The sequence below is a fragment of the Equus asinus genome, chromosome 1, assembly GCF_041296235.1.
Source record: "Equus asinus isolate D_3611 breed Donkey chromosome 1, EquAss-T2T_v2, whole genome shotgun sequence".
In the NCBI taxonomy this organism is placed as follows: Eukaryota; Metazoa; Chordata; class Mammalia; order Perissodactyla; family Equidae; genus Equus; species Equus asinus.
This window is the reverse complement of record NC_091790.1, coordinates 25,064,523-25,089,395: the sequence shown is the minus strand read 5'-3', so window position 1 is coordinate 25,089,395 and position 24,873 is coordinate 25,064,523. Positions and strand designations below refer to the sequence as shown.

Here is a 24,873-nt window from a genome sequence, read left to right as displayed (position 1 = left end):
GAGCATCTTCGAGGCAGAGGGACTGCCTCCTGGTTAACAGTTTTTGCAAATGCCACTCTACTGTGATTTTCAGTTATCTGAGCTGCTGAAAACAGAATGGGCACATCTGGACAAATACACCACTGAGTATCAATACCTATTAGACACTTTTAAACGTCTCCCATTGTCGTGTCTGCTTTCTAAAGCAATGGTCGGTCGCTTGCCTGAATGTGTGACTGGGGGCCCAGCTTGGCCACGATAACACAGCAGCTCCTATGTGGCTGACAGACTTGAGGAGCGTGAATGGGCTCAACGGCTGATGCAGGGAGAGGACTGGCTGAGACGGGGGACTCATCTAGTCCCCAGGAAAGACCACAGTGGCTAAATAAGATTGTGGTCCCAGTACATCCTCGCTGGGAATCTCTCTCCTCTCCTCTGGGTCCGTCTCCTTGCCAATTCCATTCTTTGCAGCATCTCCTCTCTCTCTGACCGGACACCCACACTGCACCCCTCCTCTGTGGCCGGATGGTGACATGATTGTGCAGTGTTCAGACGGCCAGCAGCTTGAGGACAGCTGTGTCTTTCGATCATTAAAGCAGGAGCACCTTGCTCATCTTGACACGGGCAAGCGCTGAGTATTATTTATTAAATAAGTGAATTTGCACAAACGTGGCACATGGCGCTCCTTTACCAGCCACTGGCTGCTTTCATTCAGAACGCGGGATAGAACGTGATTCTGCCGTTTCCCCAGCCCCTCCCTGTAATCCTCTGGCAAATACAGAAATGACAGTAAAGATGCTTGGTCCTAAGGAATCTGACAGGCCTCTCTCAAAAACCAAGCAAAACAAGATTAAATGAAATTAAATGCTAAAAGCGACACAAGAAACTTCTCAACCTTAATTTCAGTCTGATTGCTTTGAAGTAATGCAGAAATGCCACCTTCTTGGTGCAGAAACCCAATGACCACGTCTGCCTGTGCAGAGACTCTGTCCCAGCTACAGAGAGCCAGGACAAGCCATGCACCCCTGAAGGAGCTGGGCTGGTTGCTGGCCCTCACTGCCCTGCTCTCATGGCTGGAGAAAGAAAACAGGCTTCTGCGCAGAGCTCACATACACCTGGGCTTTCTGGAATGCATGTCAACCCAAGCTTGGAGAGTGTTAAGGCCACTGTGCTGTTAAAATTCCATGCATTTCACAAGTTGTCTTAGTTCCCCCTGCAACACGCCCACTTCTTCAGGGGCGCCCCTTCTCGGCTGAGAAAAGTGTCCGTCGGCAGCACCTGCCAACAGCCAGAGGTGAGTCCTGGTGTTGAGGGTCCCCTGGAGCAGCGTGGAAGGGACTTCCCTTCTTCCCAGCTGCAGCCGTCTGACCCCACCCCAGCAACCCCGTTCTCTTTTCCCCAGGCATGGGCTTTGCTGGAAGGGCTGGTGGGGCCACGGAGAGAGGGAAGGGAGTCAGAACGCCACCATACCTGACACTCACACCCTGAGAGCCCTGGCCCTTACATTTGCTCACTCGCTCAGTCATTCATTCATTCACTTAGTCACTCTCTCACTCCTTCACTCACTCCTTCATTCATTCACTCATTCACTCACTCGATATTTATCAGGGGCCCCCTCTGAGCTGGGCCCTGTTTCAGAGGCGTGGGACACATCCCTGAGTCAAACTGACAGAGATTCCTGGAGCTCACATCCCAGAGGCAGGAGACGGGAAATAATAATCACCATCATAAATGACATTCGGTAGCATGCTGGAAGGGGACAAAGGACGTGGGAAACAGACAGAGCAAGGCCAGCAGAGTCAGGGGCACAGGGAGAGGCGAGGCAGTGTTGGAGGGGCCTGCAGGACAGGTCTCAGGGGGAAGAGGGCGGTTAAGAGGAGACCTGAAGGAGGGAAAGTGAGCTATTAGGGTCCTGGGGACTCCGGTTCCTGGAGGACGGAGCAGCTGCAAGGCCTGGAGCGTGGTGGGGGGGGTGGGGCAGCGGTGGGGGGGCCTCGGCTCTCCCCAGCTCTTCGCTTCTCCGTCCTCCTGGCTCACACCTCCTCCTGGTGTGGCCTTCTCTTTGTAACAAAGTGCATACCCCTTAGTCTATTGCCTCTCTGCCAACCAGATCATAAGCCCCCGGGTGTAGGACGTCACTGGCCTCGTCCTCTGCTCTGTCCCCATGCCTGATACATGATCAACGAGCAGGGCTGGATCAATGGATCAATGAGGAATAACTGGATGGCTGCATGGTTCTACTCTGATTGCCTGTGGTAGGAGGAAGGGATGCAACATGGCGGGGCCCCCATCCCATCACCAAAGTCACCAGTGCACGTCCTCACAGGAGGTGCTGTCCCCTTTGGGGTCAGCTTCTGGGGCTCTGTACCCTGCATTAGCATCCTGTGGGGTAACACACAGGCCCCTTGTCAACCAAACAGGCTTGGCTGAGACCTAATTACCACATGCAGCCTCGTTTCCCTAGAAAATGATTCCAACTCATACACAATCGACCAAACTCGATCTTTAGGTGCCCATCTGTGAGTTGAGGATGACCACAGCTCCTTGGGAGCCTAGATTTTCAGGAAAGCTAAGTGAAAAGAGATTTCAAAGGGAGGCAGTGGCTTCACTTCCTTGAGATCCTCTCTTCTCCATCTTTTTTGGATGCAATCTGACGTCTATTTGATCTCTGAACAAGCCTTTTTGTAGCTGGCTGGGAGGTCATGGATACGCTGAACCTCCACTTGCTTCTCTCTAATCTTACCTTCAAAAAGAAGTCTAATCTCACAGAAGTTCTAGAATCAGAACTATAAGACTAAGTTTTAAAAAATCCCCATATTCTCGCAGCTTGAACGCTTTCCTGGGGCGCAGGATGAGAGAGGAGGGGAGTCCGTGAGCAGCGAGGGAGTGAGGTCGGGAAGCTCTGTCAACAGCTGGCTGCACACAGCCGCCACGGGGGCCGGAGTGGGGCCGCCCACCTGTCTCAGCCACACCTGCCTGAAATTCATGGGAGGTACCAGACTCCACCGGGACATGAAGAAGACGGAGGGGAAGCCAAATATAGATAACATCCTTTGTACTATCAAGGATATTTAAGTTTTTCTTTTTTTTTTTTTTACTTTCCGTTAAAATCCCCCGAGGTTAATTTTTGGCTCAGGGAAAGAAAACCCCTAATGTAATTGTTGTTGTGTTAACTGCAAGGAAAGGACTAAAAGAACTGAGATCAAAGAAGGTCTTCCTTCTTTCAGATTCAAAGATTGAAGATCGGCCCCAGCTGTCCAGACACACTGCATTCTGCAGCCCTGTAGTTGCTGATGCATCGAGAGCTGACGGCATTAACCCTACCCAAGAGAGCTGGAACAGAGGGGTTGTGGGAAGTGAGAGTTGGGAACTTCTTGGTGTCCAGCTCCAGGTGGCATGAAGTCCGGTGGCTCGGACAACTGGAGACACAGGCGTCGTCACCCCCTCAGGGGAGCTCCAGTTTATCATCTAACAATGCAAAGCTGGGGGTTTTTTTGTATGCTTTTTTGGTGAGGAAGATTGGCCCTGAGCTAACATCTGTTGCCAATCTTCCTCTTTTTTTTTCTCTCCAAAGCCCCAGTACATAGCTGTATATCCGAGTTGCAAGTCAGTCTAGTTCTTCTGTGTGGGATGCTGCCTCAGCACGGCTTGATGAGCCGTGAGGAGGTCTGCACCTAGGATCCAAACAGGCGAATCCCGGGCCACCAAAGCGGAGCACGTGAACTTAACCATTCAGCCACAGGGTCAGCCCCTGAGCTGGTGTTTGTATGTGACTTTGACCAAACTACTTGGCTCCCTGAGCTCTTTTTCCACCAGGCCTGACTTTCGGATTGCTCAGTTCATCTCTGCATTGTCCAATTTTAGCAAGAATCCTAAGTCAGGTTAGCCAGAAGCCCCACCCTTGCTATCTGATGACTTCGATATCTGATGGGTTCCTCATGCCCGCCCCCTCGCCCCAGGTGATGTCTGCCCACCTGGCCTGCCTTCAAGAGTCCTGCAGGTCGGTTTCTCCAAAGCCCCCCTCGCCTGGATGCTTCCGTTTAGTGACTGTCCATCCGCCGAGCCCCACCCCACTCCCTGGCTATACACCCCACTTGGCCCTGCTGTGTTCAGAGTTGAGCCCCACCTCTCTCACCATCTGCAAGACCCCACCACAGTGGTCCCTGCAACCACGGAGACAGCCCCCTTGAATGAGATCTTCCTTTCACCTTTAACAATTGGCACTAATACTTTCACAGTCTGGATAGTTCTTTTTTTCTATCGACTTCTACAAGAGTGCTAAGTGTATGAGGCTGAACCCAAAAGGAGATTGGGAATCTGATTCAGAATCTGGGGTGCCCAGAGGCCCTCGTACTAAAACGGCATTTGCAGCCTGGTCTAGGGACCCCAAAGGGCTCCTGCAGCCTCTTGCTGCATTGAAGGTGATCTCTGTGCTGTCCTCAGTGGGTTGGGAGTGGCTAAAGGCCAGCTAAACCTGTCTCTGTTTAAACCCATCTAAACCTTGCCATCTAAACCTGTCTCTAAAGGGCAAAGAGTTGAAGGAATTTCAGGCCTTGAGCCACAGGGAAGCGGTGGTCTCTGGTCTGTGCTGTGAAATGCCAGCCGGCTCAGAAGGCTCCTGAGAGAGCGTGTCCTCCAGGTGACAGGTCCACACTTACCTCTGGTTGGTACAAGCAGCTGCCGTGCCCTCCACCCCACCTCCCTGCATTCCTGTGCAGTCGGGGACCAGGGTGGGCAACTTACATTCCAGTCTATGGTAACAAAGAAAGGATGGCGCTTGATCTCCTCCACTCCATCGATGCCAGCACCTGTCGTCACAACAAAGCAGAGACAAGCATCAGCGCGCATCCACCAGGATGCGACCCCTGACGGTTTCTGATGTAGTGGGGAGGGGCGAGGGCACGTTTAGATGGATCCTGATGCATTCCTCCTGCGGGAAGGCACCCCAACTGTCCCCTGGTCCTGCCCAGTGGCCCCTGCTCCCTGCCTCATAGCCCAGAGTGGCCGCCTTTCAGCCCTGCAGGGCTGTGACGGGAGAGGCCTGGGGCAGGAGTGGGGTCGGAGCGGGGAAGGATTAAGGTGGGAGGTGCTGGAAGCTTCCTTCTGCAGGTGTGGGGATGCTTGGGAATCCGGGAGAGGAAGCTGGGGGCCCCTCACACCCCGGCTGCACTTCAGATGCTCGCTAATGCTAGCATCAGGTGGGGCCTTCCAGAAGGATGAGAAAGTACAGGCGAGGGCCAGAGGGGAGGCTGCAGTGCAGGGCGCCTTGTAAGGCTGTGCTGGGGTTTACAGGGAAGGGAAGAAAGCCAGGACCTCAAGAGGCAAATGCAGCAGGACAGAAACCCGCAGAAAGCCTGGAGTTGGCCGGTGTCCACACCGGCGAGCACCTGGGCCTGCTCGGCGGACGCTCACTTTCAGCCCCAGACCGTTCCCAATATTCCTGCTTTGTCTCTTATTTCCACCTTTCCTCTCTCCTTTCTTTGTTCCTGACATTAGATCCCAAGGCCCTGGGGGTCGGGAGTGGCAGCGCAGCACAGCAGACCTTTAGGGCAGTGACGCTGTTCTGATAACTGTAATGTCATTAAACACTTGCCAAAACCCATGACTGTACATTGCCTAGTATATCACAGAGAGAGAATCTAATGAGAGCTGTGGACGGCATGCAGTTCGTAACAATGTTGCAATCCTGTTCATCGATTGTAACAAATGCCCTACACTAATGCAGAGTTAATATTAAAGGAAACTGTGAGATTGTGCGCCGCATGCCCGAGGGCGGTGGGGATTGGGGATAGGGGAGGCTGTGAGGGAGTATAAAGCAACTCGCTGTACCGTCTGTTCAATTTTTCTGTAAACTTAAAACTGCTCTAAAAATGTCTATTAATTAAAACAACAAAACCCTAAGGCCTTAAGAGCTCTGCATCTTCTCCAGGACGGGAAGGCGGGAGAGGAGCAAGTTCTGTCCCTTGGGGAGTCGGGGAGGGAGCAGGAGCCCCAGACTTGGGAAGGGAGGTGGCAGCCATGGACTGGGGACTCCAGCCAGCTCCTGTCCCAAGTCTGGGCCAAGGGGTTCTGCATCTCAAACATCCACCGGGTGTGAGAGGCACGGCCTTCCCCTTTCTGCACCTGAGCTTCCAGGTGCAGCCCTACTCCAGATCAAAGCCCCATCCATCTCACGTCCCTCTGTCCCCACGGGGCTGAGCCCCCCTCCCATCTCAGTTCTTGCCCAGGAAGGCAGGCGGCCGGGTAGCGGCTGGGTGATGCCGAAGAAACGTGGGAGCGGGAAGATGTGGAGGACAGCACGAGGCCTTGTGACTGCTGTGGTCACTGTGGTATCCCCTGCCAGCCCTGGCCTGAGAGGTCAGGGAGGGGGACCCTCCCCAGAGGACACAGGGGTCCCAGGAGATAAAGCCCGTTATGGGCTGGATACTTTCATGTCGCCATCATTTGACTCTGGTCTTGACGGTGACACGGGCAGAAAAGGAGGCTGGAGAGCTGCCCTTGGTCAGGATGTCTCCAGGTGGACCAAGGCCCAGGGCCAGCTGCCACGCCTGCCCGGAAGCCTGGCCAGGCCCACATGCTTGGAGGGAACACCGGCTGGCATTCTCACACCGTTATTACTCCTGGTGTGATTGGGGGTGGTTACCGCACTTTGATGCGGAAATGAACATGTAAAGGCAGGGAGGAAGGTCACAGACTCGGGGCTTCTCCTCCGTGAGGACACGGGGAGGCCACCGTGGGGCGGACACTTCACACGGGCTCTCCCCCTTAATGCCACCACACCAAGTGCCTAGGGTTATTCTTCCTACTTTAAAGACGAGGAAACAGGCTGGTGGAGGCTGGGGAATCTGCTCAAGGTCGAACCAGAGTTGGGAGCCGAGCTGGGATTTGAGGTGCATCCATCAAACTTAGTGAACGTGTCCCCCGGGCTGGGACTCCACCGTGACCCTCAGATCCAATTTGGATCTTTCTTCTGAGGACTTGTGATATTATGGTATACTAAGAAATACATATTTTGGTCTTCGTCTCTGGCTCCAGGCCAGAGCTCCTAAAACCTTGGAATTTCCTAAGGGATGAGAGAGAGAGAAGCAACTTCTGTATTTAGGTTTTGTCACCAGGTCCAGAAACAGCTCCAGAGGTGAAAAGAGCATCTTTTGGAATTCATAACAAGCCCTTCTTAACCACCCCTGAATTTATGTGAATTAAGGAACTATGGGAAAGCCCCTAAGAATGGGGGCTGGTCACCAGGGGAACCAACCAGGAGATGAGGCGGTCGGAACTTTGAGCCTCACCTCCCACCTCCAGGCAGGGGAGAGAGGCTGGAGGCAGGCAATCCCCAGGGGCCAATGATTTAATCAATCGTGTTATGTACTGGAACCTCCATAAAAACCCTAAACAACAGTGTTCCGAGAGTTTCTGGGTTGGTGAATGTATCATGTGCTGGGAGGATGGGACATCCAAAACCCCAAGGGGAGAGAAGCACCTGGACTCTTCTGAACCTCCCCCTGTGCACCTCGTCATCTGGCTGTTCATCTGCATCCTTTAAAATATCCTTTGTAATAAATTGGCAATAGTAAGTAAAGTGCCTTCCTGAGTTCTGTGAGCTGTTCTAGCAAATTACAGAACCGGATGAGGGGGTCTTGGGAACCCCGGATTGGCTCGCAGCTGGTCAGCTGGAAGCACAGGTGACAACCTGGGACTTGAGTCTGCCATCTGAAGTGGGGGTGTCTTGTGGGACTGAGCCCCTAACCTGTGGGTTCTGAGCTGACTCTGGTGGTTATAGCCAGAACTGAACTGAATCCTAAGACACCAAGCTGGTGTCTGCTGAGAACTGGAGAATTTGTTGGTGTGGAAAAACCCACACATCGTGTCTAGGGGGCTTGGTGAGACTAGAGAGAAACAGCTTTCATTCTTCGAGGACCTCACCATGACGACCCCCTGGATTCACGTGTCTGTCCTCCTTGTTCTATAAATCCTGACCTGAGCCCGGAGATCTGATCCCAGCCCCAGTGCCCAGCAGTTCTTGATGGGTGCCCAAACAGCTGCTGTGTTAAACTTCGAGAACAAAAGAAAGGTCTGCCTTCCGATGCCGCCCTCCCTCCATGTCCGTCCTGCGCGCTGGCCTCCTTTGATGAAGATCAGAACTCTAGATTGAAAAATCCTTCTGAGCATAAGTATTTAAATAAAATGAAAAACCACCTCCAATTTGTACCTGGCCCCAGCTCTTTTTTTGGTGACTGCTGATACGCTGTGGTCAGAAGCACTGTGGACAGCAGACGCGGGAGTCACGCACCTGCAGAGTCACTCATTAGCTCTATCTCTTTGAAGAATATACTTTGCATTTTGTATTCACTACATTGTACCCATTTGTACCCATCATTTCCAAATACAGTCTGCAAGAATTAAAACAAAGTGAGATGCAAAGGGAATCAGGTGTTCGTGTGACTACAAATTCTTTGCTAGCACATGCTGGCTCTTTACAGACACTCCATTGGCACATTTTAATCTGCACTTTCTTTCTTCCGCTATAGTGAGAATTTGCACCACGTCTGTGCTTCGAGGCCCCAGCCTCCCAATGAGATGAGTCCATCTTTCTCTCTCATCAGTTATTTCAACTAAATAATAAAACAATATTTTGGACTGGAGAACTATGATTTTTGCGTGAAATCCCAAGACAAAAAATATATAGATCATTTAGAAAATTGTTTCCTTCCTCCAGGATAAATGGAGAACAACACAGCCCCCCGAGTCTCATTCGTTCGGCTCGCTATGACAAATCCTCCCCATCAAACAACGATTTTTGACAGAAATAAGTGACTCCCAAGACAAAATTCTTCTCTCTTCAATCGCTGCAAAAGATGAGCCAGAATTGTTCTCAGGTGTGTGTTTAAATGAATAAACACGTCCTATGTCTTAATTTCTCCTTCCTGATTCCAGTTTCCGCCCCGAGGGCGTTGCAAACACTCACACACTTGGCCCCCACAGGCAGTGACTGGCGGCTTCCTGAAGGCCTGGGGGAGGTTCCCCCGGGAGTTACCAAGAGGATGCGATAATGGAGTGAGTGGCAATGCCTGCTACCTTAGGAAGTGTGCAATTTTCACATATGCTCCCCCATTCCTAATACGTGTTTGGACTTTATTCTGGCACTCAAGCGTGACAAGGCAGAGACTGGACAGATTTTCATATCAAAAACTTGGTATTGACAGAAAAGTTTCCACCATCAGCAATGTTACTGGTGGCAAATGTGTAGAGAATCCTGACGGGGGCAGACCCAGGAGGCCCCTCTTTCCTGTAAGACCGGAGAGGACTTGTTCTCCTTCTAGGACAAATTCAGGTCTTAATGCTTCCTGTCAAGTAATGTAGCACTTTCCAGAGGCAGGTCAAACAATTCTACCTTTTTGTAATGTTCTCGGGAGAGGGTTTAACAATATCTGTTAAAACGTATCCCACAAAATGATAGTTTTCCTTACAGAATCATGGTTTACCAGTAATTGTGCATCAGATAACTCTCCTTTGGTCTGTCCAGCAGCCAAGTAGCAGAGAGAGAGAAGGGTCCAACCGGTAGAAAGCAACGCTCCCCTACTTCAGGTCTTTGCACACCAATGATCTCCACTTTTTTACGTATTTGTTTGTCCAAATAAATGTTTCCAGAAATTTTCTTTACTTACCTCCCCCCTCTTGTCTAAAAATAGGATCGTTCTGGAATTGGCTGTTTTCACTGAACTCTTCTCTTCCAGCTGCAAGACCTTCCCATGTTAGTGGGTGTGGAACTGCCTCCCTTTCTGAGCTGCTTAGTGCCCCTGTAGACCAACCACACTTCTAGAAACCATCTATCTGTGATGGGAACGTAGGTTTCTTTCTTCTCTTCCCTCCTACATTAGCATCCCACATATGTCTGCACTTGTGTGAATACATCTGGAGGAAACATTCCCCGAAGTGAAGTTACTTGGGTGAAGAGTATGTGCTTTAAATATTCTGATAGACATTTTCAAGTTGACTTATGGAAAAGTGGGACAAAGGCACATCTCTACCGGAAGAGATCCACTTCCATCACATCCTCACCGACACTGGACAGTACAAACGTTTGCCTCCATGCTCATTCCAGAGATAAAAATGGTCCAGGACTCTTCCTGTAGATAGGAAGATGGTACAACCACTATGGAAAATCGTAAGGAGGTTCCTCAAAAACTTAAAACCAGAATTACCATATGATCTAGCAATTCCACTTCTGGGTATATACCCAGAAGAATTCAAGGTTGAAGGGATAACGGTACACCCACATTCATGGCAGCATTATCCACAATAGTCAAAAGGGGGAAACAGCACGTGTCCATTGTTGGATGAATGAATAAGCAAAATGTGGTATATCCATTCAGTGGACTATTATTCAGCCTTAAAAAGGAAGGAAATTCTGACATTTGCTACAATATGGATGAAGCTTGTGGACACTACGCTAAGTGAAATAAGCTAGTCATAAAAAAGGTAAATACTGTATGATTCTGTTTATATGAGGCACCAAGAGTAGTCAAAATATAGAGACAGAAAGTAGAATGGTAGGTGTCAGGGCCTGGGAAAGAGGAGAATGGGGAGTTATTGTTTAATGGGGACAGAGTTTCAGTCTGGGAAAATTAAAGAGCTCTGGAGATGGATGGTGGTGACAGCTGTGTAACAGTGTGAATGTACTTAATGCCACTGAATTGTACACTTAAAAGTGGTTAAGATGTAAACTTTACATACGTGTATTTTACCAAAATTTAAAAAGATAGGAAGGGGATAAAATACCACAAAGAAGTGTACAGGCACTGACTGCGTAAAAAGCACAAAAATACTTATGGAAGGCAAAAAAATAACGGCTCTGAATGGCTCCTTCACGACATAGGGAGGTCTTTAGGTAAAAATGGAAACCCTCACCACATGTTTGGGTCTGATAAAGACAATTTTCTATTCCTTAAGACTGTGATTTTATATAATTATCTTTCTCTTTCTAAATTTTGATGCTTCCTGTCCAGTTTTTCTACTGAACGAAAATTCTGTATCAAATTCAATGGAGACAAGTTGAGACTGTGCACAATTCATCAAATCCAATTACAGTGAAATTCCAGGGAGTTCTCTGCAGAGGAAAGGAGAAAAATCATGTCCCCAGCCCAAATTAGAGCGAAAAAGAATCAAGTTGTGAGCTGAAGACAGTTCATTTCTCAAGTCTGACAGGTCCCATGAGAGTGCTTCTCTTAGAAATATAAGCAGCGTTACAGGGAATTTTCCCGAAACACCTTTTCAATTTCTAACTAAGACTCAGAAAAGCTGAACATGGCCTTTGTTGTGGCAAAGATTAGAAATAAACAATCTATGAATGCTGAGCTCTAATTTATGGCTTTTAACTGGATACTGATGTCTGACATTGTTCTAGGAACAAGTCAAAGCCCCTTTGAACCTGAACGGATGGATCTTACGATATTTGCTCCAGAGTGGAAGGCTGGGATTGCGTTTCCTGGAGGAGGTCATAAATGGAGACTTTCTATATTATATACACATAACCTGCCTTTGTTTTGTGTGTGTGCACATGCACATTGATACAGTGCCTTCTTATGCTGTTTGGGTTGTCACCAGTTTCTAGCAGGACATTCTGTGCCAGCTCTTGTGGTCCCAGCGCCAAATGTGCTCTGACTAGATAAAGGGTGAATCTCCTGATCTAGTGTCATCAGTGATTTTTCCAGAGATGCTGCTCTTTCCTTTCCAATGTCACTGCACTCGCTGGTGGTGGTGGGGTTGTCCCAGTAAATAGGATGAAGTCTGGAGAGTGGACGCGTGGGAACTATAATATTTACGCTCTCCTAAGACATGGAGGGAAGAAATCACTTTCTAAATAATTTACGTATTTTTTTTATCTTTGAAAACGAGAGGCAGGTTAGAGAACTCCCAGGTTCATTTTGGGTGGCCCTGCATGATCATGACGCTGATCATATAATGTTTTGGGCATCAGTGAACAAATAGGAAGCAATGTGTATCCCTCAGGCTGATCCCACAGGGGAAAAATAGGTTTCAGTCACTAGAGGAGAAAGAAAAAGCAAAATTAGAAAAATGAACTTCATGGACTCGTCCGGTTTCAAAAAGCGAAACCTCTCTTTTTGGAGGAAAGTGTGAAGACAGGCTTGGAGAAGGGTCTCGAGAGGGCTCCGCAATGAGGGGAAATGATAGGCCAAGGTGTCCCGTCTCTTTGGGCGGTTCACAGTGCTGCACTCCAGACTCGGAGGCAGCTGTGTTCTGAAGCGGGTTCAGATCTGCTGAGCTGCACAGCGAGTCCATTTTGGACCGGGAAGGGGTCATTTCAGCATCACTCCGACACTGATGGAGACATTGAAGAAAGGCAATCAATTAATTCCTGACCCAGGAAAGATCAGAAATGGGCAAACAAGGGTGATCTTTGTGTGACATTTAGAGACAAATTAGAGGGAACTGCAACGAATAGACTTAATTGAGGGCCACGTCTATTATCTTAACTTGGTTCTATGTCTCAAAATGCGCTTTCACGATTAAGAAACGCCGCTTCACCTGCTCAGAAAGCACAGCGATGAGGTGAGGGTCTGCACACCTGGGGAGGCCCCTGGGCTGGGCTACACCGCATTTGACAACATTGCAATTTCAGGACAAAGGGTCAGACCCAAAGGTCCTCGTGTCCTTTACTCCTTGTCCACGTCCCGCCAGCTCCGCGCTGTCCCTCCACCTGAGGCTGAGGTCTCCCACCGTCTCCAGGACCCCCACCCTCAGGTGAGTCTTTCGCTGCTCCCCTGAACTGATGCTTATTTATGGAGGCACAATGTCCAAAGAACAGGCCAGCGGAATTTCTACATACGGGGTGTGGTGCAAGCATCTTTAGGAGCTGCGTCTCGTAGAATCAAGGGCCTTGGCTTTGCCTAGGTCAGAACCGTGAGGAGGCCTCAGGTGCCATCTGGGGCTTTGCTGAGGAGCCCCAGTAACCACAATGTGGACGAAATTCTGTTTAGATCTCAAGGTTCCTGCAAATCATGAACCCAACCCACACACACTATGTCCATCGGCCCCAGCAGAAGCCCCACTGTGGAGACCAGCTGTGCGCCCCATCCCCAGACCTCCGGGCTCATTGCCACCCCACCGGTGTCCCGGACGTTGTCAGCAGCCTGGTCCCCAGGGCTGCTCTCCCGGGAGGGCCTCAGCCTTCCTCTCTGACCGGCCCGAGTTTCCCTCCAGGAAAGCCGCCTCTAGCCACACGGCAGTCTCTGCCCTCGGGGCCCGGCCTCTGGGGACCTCTATTTGGGGCAGCCCCATAAGATGTGTGTGGTTACCATGCTGACTGATTTTAATCGAACTCACTCAACAACAGTCGTTTGAACAGACCCTACCATGGGGCGAGTGCCAGGCTGGTGTTAGGGGCTGGGGCCCACGTGGGTCTCTCCAGGCCACCTTTGTGGGGACCTACCCAGGACAGACTCTGGTGTGAAATGACTACAAGTTCCACCACGGGATGCATTCAGACTCGGCAGCAACTCATCTCTGCAACTCAGATAGACCCTGGGCATCACTCAGATCAGTGTCTACAGAGTAGCGGTCTCATCTGGGGATTTTGAACCCACGGGCAAGTCTGGAGAGTTCTGGTTGCTACTGCTGGGAGAGGGAGGTGCTACTGGCCTCTGGGGGTAGAGACCAGGGATTCTGTTAAACATCCTACAATGTTCAAGATGGTCCCCCACGAGAAAGAGTCATCCAGCCAAGAGGTCAACAGTACCACAGTAGAGGCACCCGGCTACAGCCCATCCCAGTTCAATGGCTGCCCTGTACGCCTGGTGAGAATGTGTCACAGTTCATTTAAAGGTTTCATTATTAATTGACATTAACTTTGTCTCTGGGTATTTGCTAAACAGAAACAGCATCAACATGCATTTTTTTTTTATACATATAACATATGATGGCATGGGTATTTCTGCTGGATAGACTTCTGGAAGTAAAATTTCTCGGTAAAAGGGTATACACAATTAAAATGTTGACGGATTTTGCCAAAGTGACAACATATTGCACCAACTGCTCTGTGGACAACAGTGCATAGGAGGGCCCACACCCGTACGACCCTGGACATTACCGATGTCTATACTATTTGCTACCATCATGGGCAGCAAAATGGCGCCTTGTGTTTTAATTGCATTTCCAGCTTCTCATACAGGTGGCGCCGTGTTGGGACACCTCCTCCCGGCCTCCGATGAATTCACGTCATTACCTACCACCCTCATCTATGCTCAGCGCATACAGAAGTACTAGTGACAATGATGGATTATTCTACTGGACTGTGGGAGGAAAGAAAACTGGGCAAGTGGACAAAGATTTCAGTAGATGTGTTACCTGTGGAATTTTTTTTTTCCTCCCCAAAGCCCCAGTGCACAGTTGTATATCCTAGCTGTTAGTCCTTCTGGTTCTTCTATATGAGCCACCGCCACAGCATGGCAACTGACAGATAGATGGTGTGGTTCTGTGACCAGGAAACAAACCTGGGCTCCCGAAGCAGTGAGTGCCAAACTTTAACCACTAGGCCGTCAGGGCTGGCTCAGCTGTGGAATTTTTATTTATTTATTTTTTTTTGAGGAAGATTAGCCCTGAGCTAACATCTGCTGACAATCTTTATTTTTGCTGAGGAAGACTGGCCATGAGCTAACATCTGTGCCCATCTTCCTCTACTTTATAGCAAATCTCTACTTTATATGTGGGATGCCTACCACAGCATGGCTTGACAAGCAGTGCCATGTCTGCACCCGGGATCCGAACTGGCGAACCCTGGGCCGCTGAAGCAGAACATTCAAACTTAACCACTGTGCCACCGGGCCAGCTCCTCACCTGTGGAATTTTTAAGTATCTGATTACCTTGTAGGAGAAAAACCAGTGAAAGGCAACCGTGGGAAATCATTTTGTAAAGAGTTATTTTGAAAGTGAATTAATACTTAGCGAACATTCACGGAAATCTCAATTGTAACATATATCTTGAGATTTCTTAACTAGAGAAGGATTAAATGAGAAGCAGCTTTTCAACTGTTCTGTCTGTAGTTTCCCCCCAAAATCAAGGGAAGGAAAAGTGGTAGAAGAAAGTGCCACTGTTTTGTGTAAAAACAGGGGCTTTTAGAAAATAGCTTACAGTACTCGGGCAGTGACTTTGTGATCTGGAAAGCCCTGGAGCTCGCACAACATGTGAGAGTATTTCCACCCCTGCTTCAGGACCTTTCGCTGTAGGTGAATTTAGGAAACCACATAGCCAGACTGGCGCCTGGTGGAGAAGGGAGGGGGCCACGCATCCCCACATGGCGTGGGGCTCACGGGGGTCTTACCCAGTCGGTTGCACGGGTTCCGTTTGAAGAGGGCTCTGAGCAAACTCTGGGCCTCCAGGCTGAGGAACTGTGGCATGCCCAGCTTGGCTCTGAAAAACAGAGGTGGCTTTTAGGATGAGAAGGACGAGCCCCAAAATGACCAGAGTTTCTTCGGTCCTTTGCAATCCTGCTCAGTCAGCATCAACAGACAAATCTAAGTGACCCAGAACAGGAGCACCCAAACTTTTGGCTCTTAGGGCCATTTCATGCCTTAAAAGTTACCGAAGGGCTTTGGTTTATGTGGGTCGTATCTGTGATGTTGACCATATGAGAAATTAAAACTGAGAAATTTTTACAATGGCTATTTAATAATTCATTTAAAAATAATAAAGCCACTAAAAAATAAACAATAACAATCCCACTCACATAATATTTTTAATGGAAACTATGTTTTCCAAGACATCAACAACAAAGTCTTTCCCAAGGAGAGTAGCATTGTTCTCACTTAGGAATCTCTCCCCTCTCTGATAGGAGACTGCTGGATTCTCTTATCTGCCTTTGCATTCAGTCAGCTGCAATACTATGAAGAAAATCTGGGAAGGGAGGACCTTGCAAGCCCCTGGAGGGGCTCAGGCCCCCAGGGGTCCTCAGACCACCCTTTGGGAACCATGGGACCACAACTGGATGCTGCTCCCTCAGAAACACTCTGTCACTCCCAAGTGACCAGTCACGAGTCCACGCCTGGGACTTAGTGACTATTCTAGCTGGAGGGAATTATTCCAGCTTGAGAAAAAGCAAAGATCTTGTTCCCCCTTAAAATGAAAAGAAACAGAGTTAATCAGTGCAAAAATAAGACATACTGCAGATGTCGCCCACAATGTAAGGTCACTTGATACAGAAAGACACCGATTAAATCCTCGCCACGGGGCTTCCTCCACTAATCTCTCCTTCCATTAACAGAATGATGAAATTTACAAAAACTTAATTTATAACTTCTTATGTGTCTCTTGATTTTATAAAAGTCACCTGTCCATTTGCAGGGTTTGAGAGAGCTGGTCATGAGGACAAGCAGCTTTACGGTTTCTCCTTCTGCTGCAGTAAGTTCTCTCCCTCGACTTGGAGTTCACCGTCTACCTGTTTCTGGGGCCACTTCCCCACTCCCGTCCATCCTCCCCTCTGCTTCTTCCCTCCCAGATCTCTCCCTTCTGACCTCTTGCTCAGATGGAGTCTGCTCACATTTAAGACGTTATAGCAAGACCTGCACTGGGTTTAGACTTCTTTCGAGGATTCTAAGAACAAAACCCATTTGCAGGGTAAGTGATTCTTCATGAGAATTAATCAGAAAATTATGTTTGCATTCAGTCACATGGGCAATGTGATTCCTGCCGACGCCAGGCAGGAGAGCTCAGGTACCTGCATGAATGGGGTCACAGGAAGAGAAGGGATGGAAACCGCTGCTCCTGGCTTCTCCCTGGAGCCCCTAAGGCCTCTGCACTTCTGAATCTGTTAATTTGTTTCTGAAGGTCACCAATCATCGCATCTAAAAACCTGCCATTGGACAACTTAATTTTTACTGATGGAAACCTTTATCTATGGTAGAGGAGTTCATCAGAGTCACTTGGTGAACCCATTCACAGTTGGCCATTTACTTTACCCACTGTAATTAAAAGGTCAAGAATGCTTATTATCATTATTGCTAATGCCTACTTAACAATCCCAGTTTTGAAGACTGAAGCTCTTCAAATCCAAAGGTGCTAACAAGCACTGGGGTGGATCCCCAAGGGTGGGTGTCTCCTACTCACTTGAGGATGAGGGCCATGGTCTCCTTCCTGTCCTTCCCCTGGAACGGCAGAGACCCCGTGAGCATCTCAAACTGCAGAGCAACACAGACAGGGAGAGCGAGTGTTCAGACTGACCGGATTCAACAGTAGAGAGCCCCAGAAGCAAAATGCCACAGAAGTCATTTATCCATTCAAAATCCTGATCAATTCCGTGTAGGCGTTGGCCGACGTGCCTGATGCACATCCGTGAACTGAAATGCCTCAAGGAGCTCCAAGTTCACTGGGGAGATGGACACACGATAAACACAGTAAATAATTCATCTCCATGGAAGGCGAGAAGGTGCTAGGTGCTGCGGAGAGAAGAAATACGCAGGATGCTGATGGATGGGAGGGGACGGCAGTTTGGGCCACACATCTTCACGGGTGCTGGTTGAGGACCCTGTCCTTCTCTGGTGGGTTGTTGGGAGGGGCTGAGCGAGGAGGAGGAGAGCTGACCTGTACTAAATGCTCATATGTATCAGGACAGGGTGGAGAGCCATCTGCTCACCAGGGTGGAACGGCCCCAGACTTCAGTCCATTACCAACATCTGGCAAAAACAATGTGGCACCAATACAGGCTGCCACACACCAAAAATACTAGGTGGACATCGGCCAGGATGGAGCTTGTGATAAAGGCAGGATTGGGGAGTAGACGTTCCTGAGCAGGGATTTCCTTCCCACCCAAACAGCCCTGATTACAGGGCTCTGGAAGCAGTGGCCTGGAATCACAGAATTTACCGAACAACGTGCACATCGGACCACTTCTGAGGAAAGGAACTGGGGCGGCAGCCATAGCAAATCCTTTCCTTCCGCAGAAGATGCTGCATCTAACTGAAATGTGCTGAAGTGCGCATCTTCCCAGGGTCCTCACGTCAGTTACATGATAAGAAAGCAGCCTCAGTGCAGGAGTTTATATGGTCTTATTCAATTTCCCTGGTCCTGATTCTTTACTGCATATGTCTCTGCCCCTTTTAAACTTATCTTCCAGTATTTTTCCTCTGCATTGTGAAAATCTTGGGAAATACATCAAAACAGAGAGACCAAAATAATCACCCATTATTCCATTACCCAAAGATAACCGCAATTAGCATTTATTTCCTTCTAGTACTTTCTTCAAGTGTATCTTTCAAACATAAATAAGGTTTTATATACTAACTTTTCACAGAATAATATAAAAACTTCAAATGATTATTACAAAATCTTTGTAATATCACTTAATGTGTGGATATGCCAAAATATAATAGTTTACCTATCACTAACACTTATGATGTTTCCAATTTTCCACAATTATAAATAATACTGAAACATACATAAAGTTTTGCTAAGATGTGGAGTTATCCTAATGATAAAACTAGGAAGGAAATTACAAGATTAAATAAATGAATGGATTTAAGGCTTTATTAGTATTAATTGGTCTACTTTCTGAAAGCAGATTTTAAAAGAAATTTAGAAATTCCTGCCCGTTCAGATGTTGAAATGCCGCCCTATCACGTTAACATTCGCTGATCATCCCATGTGCGCCCATTAAGTGAAGGCTCACAGAGCAGACAGGCCGCAGGCAATCAATCAATATATAAGCAATAAAAATCGAGAGTAAGAGAGTCCAGACGAGAATCTAAAAATAGACAAACATAATTAAATTGCAAGGCTAGAATGTTGACTACAGATGAGCTGTTCAGCTGATAAAATAGGACGAAAGTTTGTATGTTGATCATACAAATTAAAATATCTCTTAAAGTAGGTTCATATTAGCAAAGAAAATTCCCTGCCCATTTTGGTTCTTCTCTTCTCTCCTTCTCTCTTCTCTTCTTTCTTTCTTGAGTCTACTATGAATGAAATTCCATTTCAACAAAAATGCTTTCTGGCCACGTGACATGAGAAAGCTATTACTCGACTCTGGCCATTTATCTTTGTTATAAAGATGGTGCCCAATCTGCCGTCTGTATATTATCTAATTATTTATTATAGATCAACCAATATCTTGCATGTATCCATTCAGTGATTACTTTAAGCTTTGACTGTGGCTCTCTAACGATCAGGGTACAAATCCTTTGTGCTTTTCTCTCTCCATCCCCTTTTTGCGTCCACATTGTTTCATCCCATGCAATTAGCTACACAGTGGGAGGTCCTGAACCATTTATTAACATCCAACGCAATGGCATACATGGGTGTTCAATAAATGCTTCTCGATGATGAAGATGACGATGGTGGTGGTGGTGATGACGATGAAGCTATTTATTTTTTCAGCCTACACCACTCACGGTACTTTGGCTTCACTTCCAGCCCCCTTAAGAGTTCCCCTTCTGTCAGATGTGGAGAAAGGAGATCATTTCAGCATTTCTGTTCTGAACAAAGCCGCTCAGGAATTTCTCTGTCTTTAGGTATTTCATTAAATCAGTGTATTACTGATGAGCATCCCTGGGACATTACATATAATACATGTTTTTTTGCTCAAGTGTTGAACAATCCCAAGACTGACCAACATTTCCAGGGCAAACTGATAAAAGTCATAGCTCATTGTGGGGTCCCACATTCAAATACACCTGCTGGGGGGCACTCCAAGTAATACATTCACAAATCAGCACCAGGGCAGGCCTCAGAAACGTACAGAGGGGACCAGATGAGGTGCGGGTGCAGCTTCACTGTCAGCAGTTACGATGCTTCCAGGAAGATGAGTAACTTGATGAATTTAAAGCAGTGGTTCTCAACTGGGGACAATTCTGAGACATTTCCCAATGTCTGGGGAGAGCTTCGATGGTCAGGACTGGGGGCATTGGGGGGTGTTGGAGCCTATGGGACAGACTAGCCAGTTCACACCTCTTGAGCACTCACCATGTGCCACGCCTACTCGGAGTGGGTTAGATGTCTACGCCGACCTGATCCTCCAACAGCCTCAGGAGGAACCTGTGGTTTTCAGACCCTTTCACGGGGGTGGCCCCTGAGCCTTGACCCAGCCACATTTGTCACAGCAGTGTAAGAACAACCTGTGTGTGAACGCCCACACACGCAGCGCCAGTGGTTAAGAAAGGGGAGGAGAACGTGAGGTGGTCTCACATACGAAACCAGAGCGATCAGGAGATGTTTACAAAAATCTACAAAACACAACCCAAACGTCCTTCTAAAGACCGACTTCCAGGGGCCAGCCCCGTGGCCAAGTGGTTAAGATCGAGTGCTCTGCTTTGGCGGGCTGGGGTTCACTGGTTCAGATCCCTGGTGTGGACCTAGCACTGCTCATCAAGCCATGCTGTGGCAGCATCCCACATACAATAGAGGAAGATGGGCACAGATGTTAGCTTAGGGCCAATCTTCCTCACAAAAACAATCCCCCCCAAAACTGACTTCCAGACAAGGGTGGGGATGGGCTGGTAATTCACTATCGCATGGAGCCCAGCCCTATCTGTTTAAGTTTTTTTCCCATTATAAGTACCTAACTTTGGATATTCAATTTTTTTTTTTTTTGAGGAAGATTAGCCCTGAGCTAACATCCGCTGCCAATCTTTCTTTTTGCTGAGGAAGACTGGCCCTGAGCTAACATCTGTGCCCATCTTCCTCTACTTTATATGTGGGACGTCTACCACAGCATGGCTTGACAAGCAGTGCCATGTCCGCACCCGGGATCCGAACCAGCCAACCCTGGGCTGCCGAAGCGGAATGTGCAAACTTAACTGCTGTGCCACCAGGCCAGCCCCTGGATATTCAATTTTGTTCAAGGACAGAGATTTCCTCCCTCAGCGTGAGGTGTCTTCTTTCGAGCTCTGTGGAGGGATTCTCAGATGGATTGAGATTCCATCCGTGGATTCGCAGATGACACGGGTTTAGTTCCCGGGTGAAGACATTCAAGGAAGGGATGGGCGTGACCCCTCAGTTGTGGATACGTTCCCTTCATGGTCTACACATTCTTCAACAAAGCCGGTGGAGGGATCCTTATAAAGACAGCATGCTCTAACCTCATCTCCTCCCAAGGCTTAGCTAAGATGCCGCACTAAAGGCCCCACTGGACCCCTCTCTATGGCAAATGGGAATTCGGAAGTCACTCCTGGTGCTGCCCAAGGACGTGTCGAAAGCAACAGTCTCGACATCTGCCTGCAAGTTGGTTACCGCGTGCTGTCGAGAGGGTCAGGTGGGCAAGGACTCAGGGAGAAGGGGTTTTTAGAGCAATGAGGTGATTTTAAAGCAATCTCTTATGCTCTTTGAGCCTTGTTTCCACTTCTGTAAACAGAAAGAATATCTTTCCTCTGTAACTTAAAGATTTTTTGGTTCAATCAAATGTGAAGGTGCTTTCTAACTGTGTGTTGTACAGACTCAATCTGTCATCACTGGGACACCCACTTACTCCTCCTTCATGCTAGTGAGTGAGATAACAGTCCTGGAACTGGCGCCATCCACTTCCTCAGCTGTCATGAGACACTGAACGTGGAGTCCTTTAGACTAAAATGACTGGACCATTTCAGCAAACAAGTGAGAAGTGCCCTGTGCCCAGAGAGAAAGGTAGCTGGACAATTCCCGTGTGTCAACCGTGCCGGACAGCAGCCGCAGCAGGCCCCCCTTCAGTAAAGCATGGAGCCATCTCACCACGTCAACACCAATCTTCAGAGCCTTCCCAGAGTGCTGTGATGGGAAGGACAGGGGACCCGGGGAAGAGGTGAGGGCAGGGGAGCCCAGGCGCCTCTCTGCTTTCACAGTCGTGTCAGCCCTGCACGCGGGGCACAGACCTTCCTGGGCACGGGCACTGCATCTGTGCTGGGGACCACAGTGACGGTCACCTGGTACTTAGGAACCGCCCTGTGCCTGGGAGATGCTGGCAGAGATGGATGTTCACAACATAAGAGGCCAGACGTTGTAACAGCAACACATCAAAGTGCCAGGCAGACACGAAACACAGGCCCATCAGCTTGGCCGGGGGCAGAATTAGAGAAGGTTCCAGAACTGACTGTGCTCTCGTCAGGGAGGATGTGGAGGGAGAAAATTGGGGAGAAGCTCGAGGAAAGGAGATCAGCTCAAAATAAGTCCTATTTCTTCTTTTCTTGTCCCTCTTTGTTTCTCTATCTCTGGATTTCTTCTCTCAATGTCTCTCTCTCTCTGTCTCTCTCTTGTGTGGGTGTGTGTAGTTGTTTTTCTTACAATCTTTTTTTTTGCATGTCTTTGCTGTTCTTTTCTTCCTTTCAGCTTTTCCACTTATTTCTTTACTATCCAATGATTTTGACCGGAAAAAAAAAATTAAGGTATATTTTATATTTCTATATACGTGTATATATATTTTATATTTGTATATATGTATATTGTATATATGTGGGATAGATTTTATGGTCCATCATCTTATATACAGAAACAGATTAGAGGCATATCATCTTCTCCTTTCCCTTAGAAACCTCATAAAACTAAATCAGGCAACCTTTGACGGGTGTGCGGTTTTGGGTGCAGTTTTCTCTGCTGTGTCGGCGGGCCAAGACAGCCCTTCTCTCCAGTCTCAGGCTGGCCTCTTGTTCTTTTAAACACTGGTTACACCGAGATACACGTGGCAGCAATTTGTGACTTCAGTTCATCAGAAAAAGGGTGACCTGGAGAAAGGCTGTGTGGTCATTCTCAACCCCAGTTTATCCGCTACCTGTCATCTTTACGGGCTTTGGGTTGGATTCAAAAGGAAGCGATAACAGCTGGAGGTCACCCAGGGAAGGACAGAGGGAGTGTAGAGATGGGGTGGAGGAACAAGATGAAGCCTGGGGTCCCCTAAGGGAGCCCACCTTGCCCTCCAGAGGAATGTGCTTTTCAGCAAGGTGGGGGCTTAAGAGGTGGAATTGCTCCTGAAGAGGCAGACCTGGAACCTTGGACCTATAACCCAGTGTCAGGAAGGTGACATCAAACTTCCAGTATAGGCTGCAGCAGGTAACATGAGGTGGACCACCCCACCCCCACCAAACACCCTCCAGACAGGGAAACACAGGAAACCACACATATGGATCGGCAGGGCTGTGATGCAAAAATCAACTTGTAGAGAGCAAAGCTAATGAATTGTCTCATTAACATATCTAAAGAAGGACTGTTCAAACAGAAGGTGAGCAGAGCAGGAAAGAGCCTAGCGACAGCTGTGGGGGGCTTATCTCGGTGGTCTCCAGCATGGAGATGGACTGTCTCTGAGCAGATGCCATCAAATGCCTGAATGATCATCAACACAATAGACGTCCCCATCACCCTCTTTGCTAACATTTATGGAGCCCTTATAATGTCGCAGACTTGTTTCAATCACTTCGCTCGTATTAACTTGTTCAATTTGCTGTGATTCCGTTTTACAGAGCAGCCTTCTCATTATTAATTTGACTTTCCTTGTAGGTGGCTGACACAGGAGAGAATGTGCTGACCCCGGAGACAGGGGCACTCCCACCAACGTGATGAAGACATCTCTTGTCATAAATCTGTAAACAGGCATTCTGGTTCAAGCCCTGCAAGCCGGCCTCCCGAGCTGGTTAATGTACGTCTGCCCCCACAGAGAGAGGTTAGCGGTCTGTGTGCTGATGAATCCACCACAGCCAGCATTTCTGAGCCCACAGGGCCGGGACCAGAACCTAGAGACCAAGTGACCACTGCTCCACGAGTCCTCCTGGGTACCAGGCTAATTCTCTAGGCAACACCTCTGGACCGTGGGTACAGGATGCAGCCCAGTGGTACCACAGTCCGGGGATGAGGCGTGTGGTGTGGTGGGAAGAGAGCTGGCCTGGACACTGATGGAAGCTGGGTATGGAATGCACATGGCTGTGCCCAGTGCTAGCTGAGTGACCTTCATCAAATCTACTGAAACTCTTGTGGCTCCAGTTTCCTTGTTAAATGCCCACAATGGAGGGCTTTGGACAACCCTAAAGAGTCACGATGCTGTTCACCCAGTGTCAGATTCCATGGTGTCAGAAGTCTGGTCTATGCTGTGGGCTTGGTGAGCACGAAGGGGCCGTGAGCACAGTGCCCGGCTGGGAGGATGGGCAGAGTGAGAGGGCGCAAGGAAGGGAGGAGAGCCCACACCATTTCTCTTATGACTACAGAATACCCTGTCTAGACGGTGTTCCGTTCTATGCCCTATCTTTTTGAACATATGAGCTAAAAATTCAAGTTTCTAGATGTCGATGTAAAAATACTTAATTTCATGTATATTTTGGCTCATGTTAATTTTTATGACTCACAGGGAAGATTTTGTGTTTGAAACAAGAAAAATATCTTTCATATGGAAATGGTTGCATGCCTTAAAATCCTCACGTTAAATCAGTAAGAGCACTAAGTATAAAAAAGGTTTGACTCTTCACACATTGGCATCCTTATTTGAATCCCACTTCCGTTTCCCGATGATGGAAGTTTGGGACGGACAGCGAAGGAGGCTGCCAGGAAGTGCAAGGGTCAGGAATTTGGGGGCCTCCTCCGTGTCCCGAGTCACATTAATGGGCACTGGTTGTCTACATTTCAAGCCTTGTTTTCCTCGGGTCATTCCTGACCTCTGAACCAACCCGGGGATGGGAAAGTTCACGGGGAACCAGGACAAGCGGCACTGAAGAGGAGGGGGTGCCATTACCATCAGCACACCGAAGGACCACCAGTCTGCGCTCTGCGTGTGTCCTCGCCGGTTCACCACCTCGGGAGCCATGTATTCTATCGTCCCACAGAATGAATAGGCTCTCTTGTCGTGATCGATGGCCTCCTTACTCAGCCCGAAATCTAAAGGTGAACACAGCACACAGCACTCATCAGTCTTAAAGTGGCCTTCAGGACCATTCCCACGC

At 48.5% G+C, this 24,873-nt stretch overlaps 1 protein-coding gene across 5 annotated transcripts in view; it reads right to left on the bottom strand.

Annotated features, from left to right (window-relative positions):
- Positions 1-24,873, bottom strand: part of RPS6KA2 (ribosomal protein S6 kinase A2) — a 366,717-nt gene that overhangs the window by 44,101 nt on the left and 297,743 nt on the right. For all 5 annotated transcript variants that reach the window (XM_070517829.1, XM_070517702.1, XM_070517789.1 and 2 more), the window contains 4 exons: positions 24,666-24,808; positions 17,099-17,169; positions 15,318-15,406; positions 4,723-4,787 (listed from right to left, as the gene is read on the bottom strand). In XM_070517829.1, coding sequence (XP_070373930.1) covers positions 4,723-4,787; positions 15,318-15,406; positions 17,099-17,169; positions 24,666-24,808 — 368 coding nt within the window. The remainder of the gene's footprint in view (positions 1-4,722; positions 4,788-15,317; positions 15,407-17,098; positions 17,170-24,665; positions 24,809-24,873) is intronic.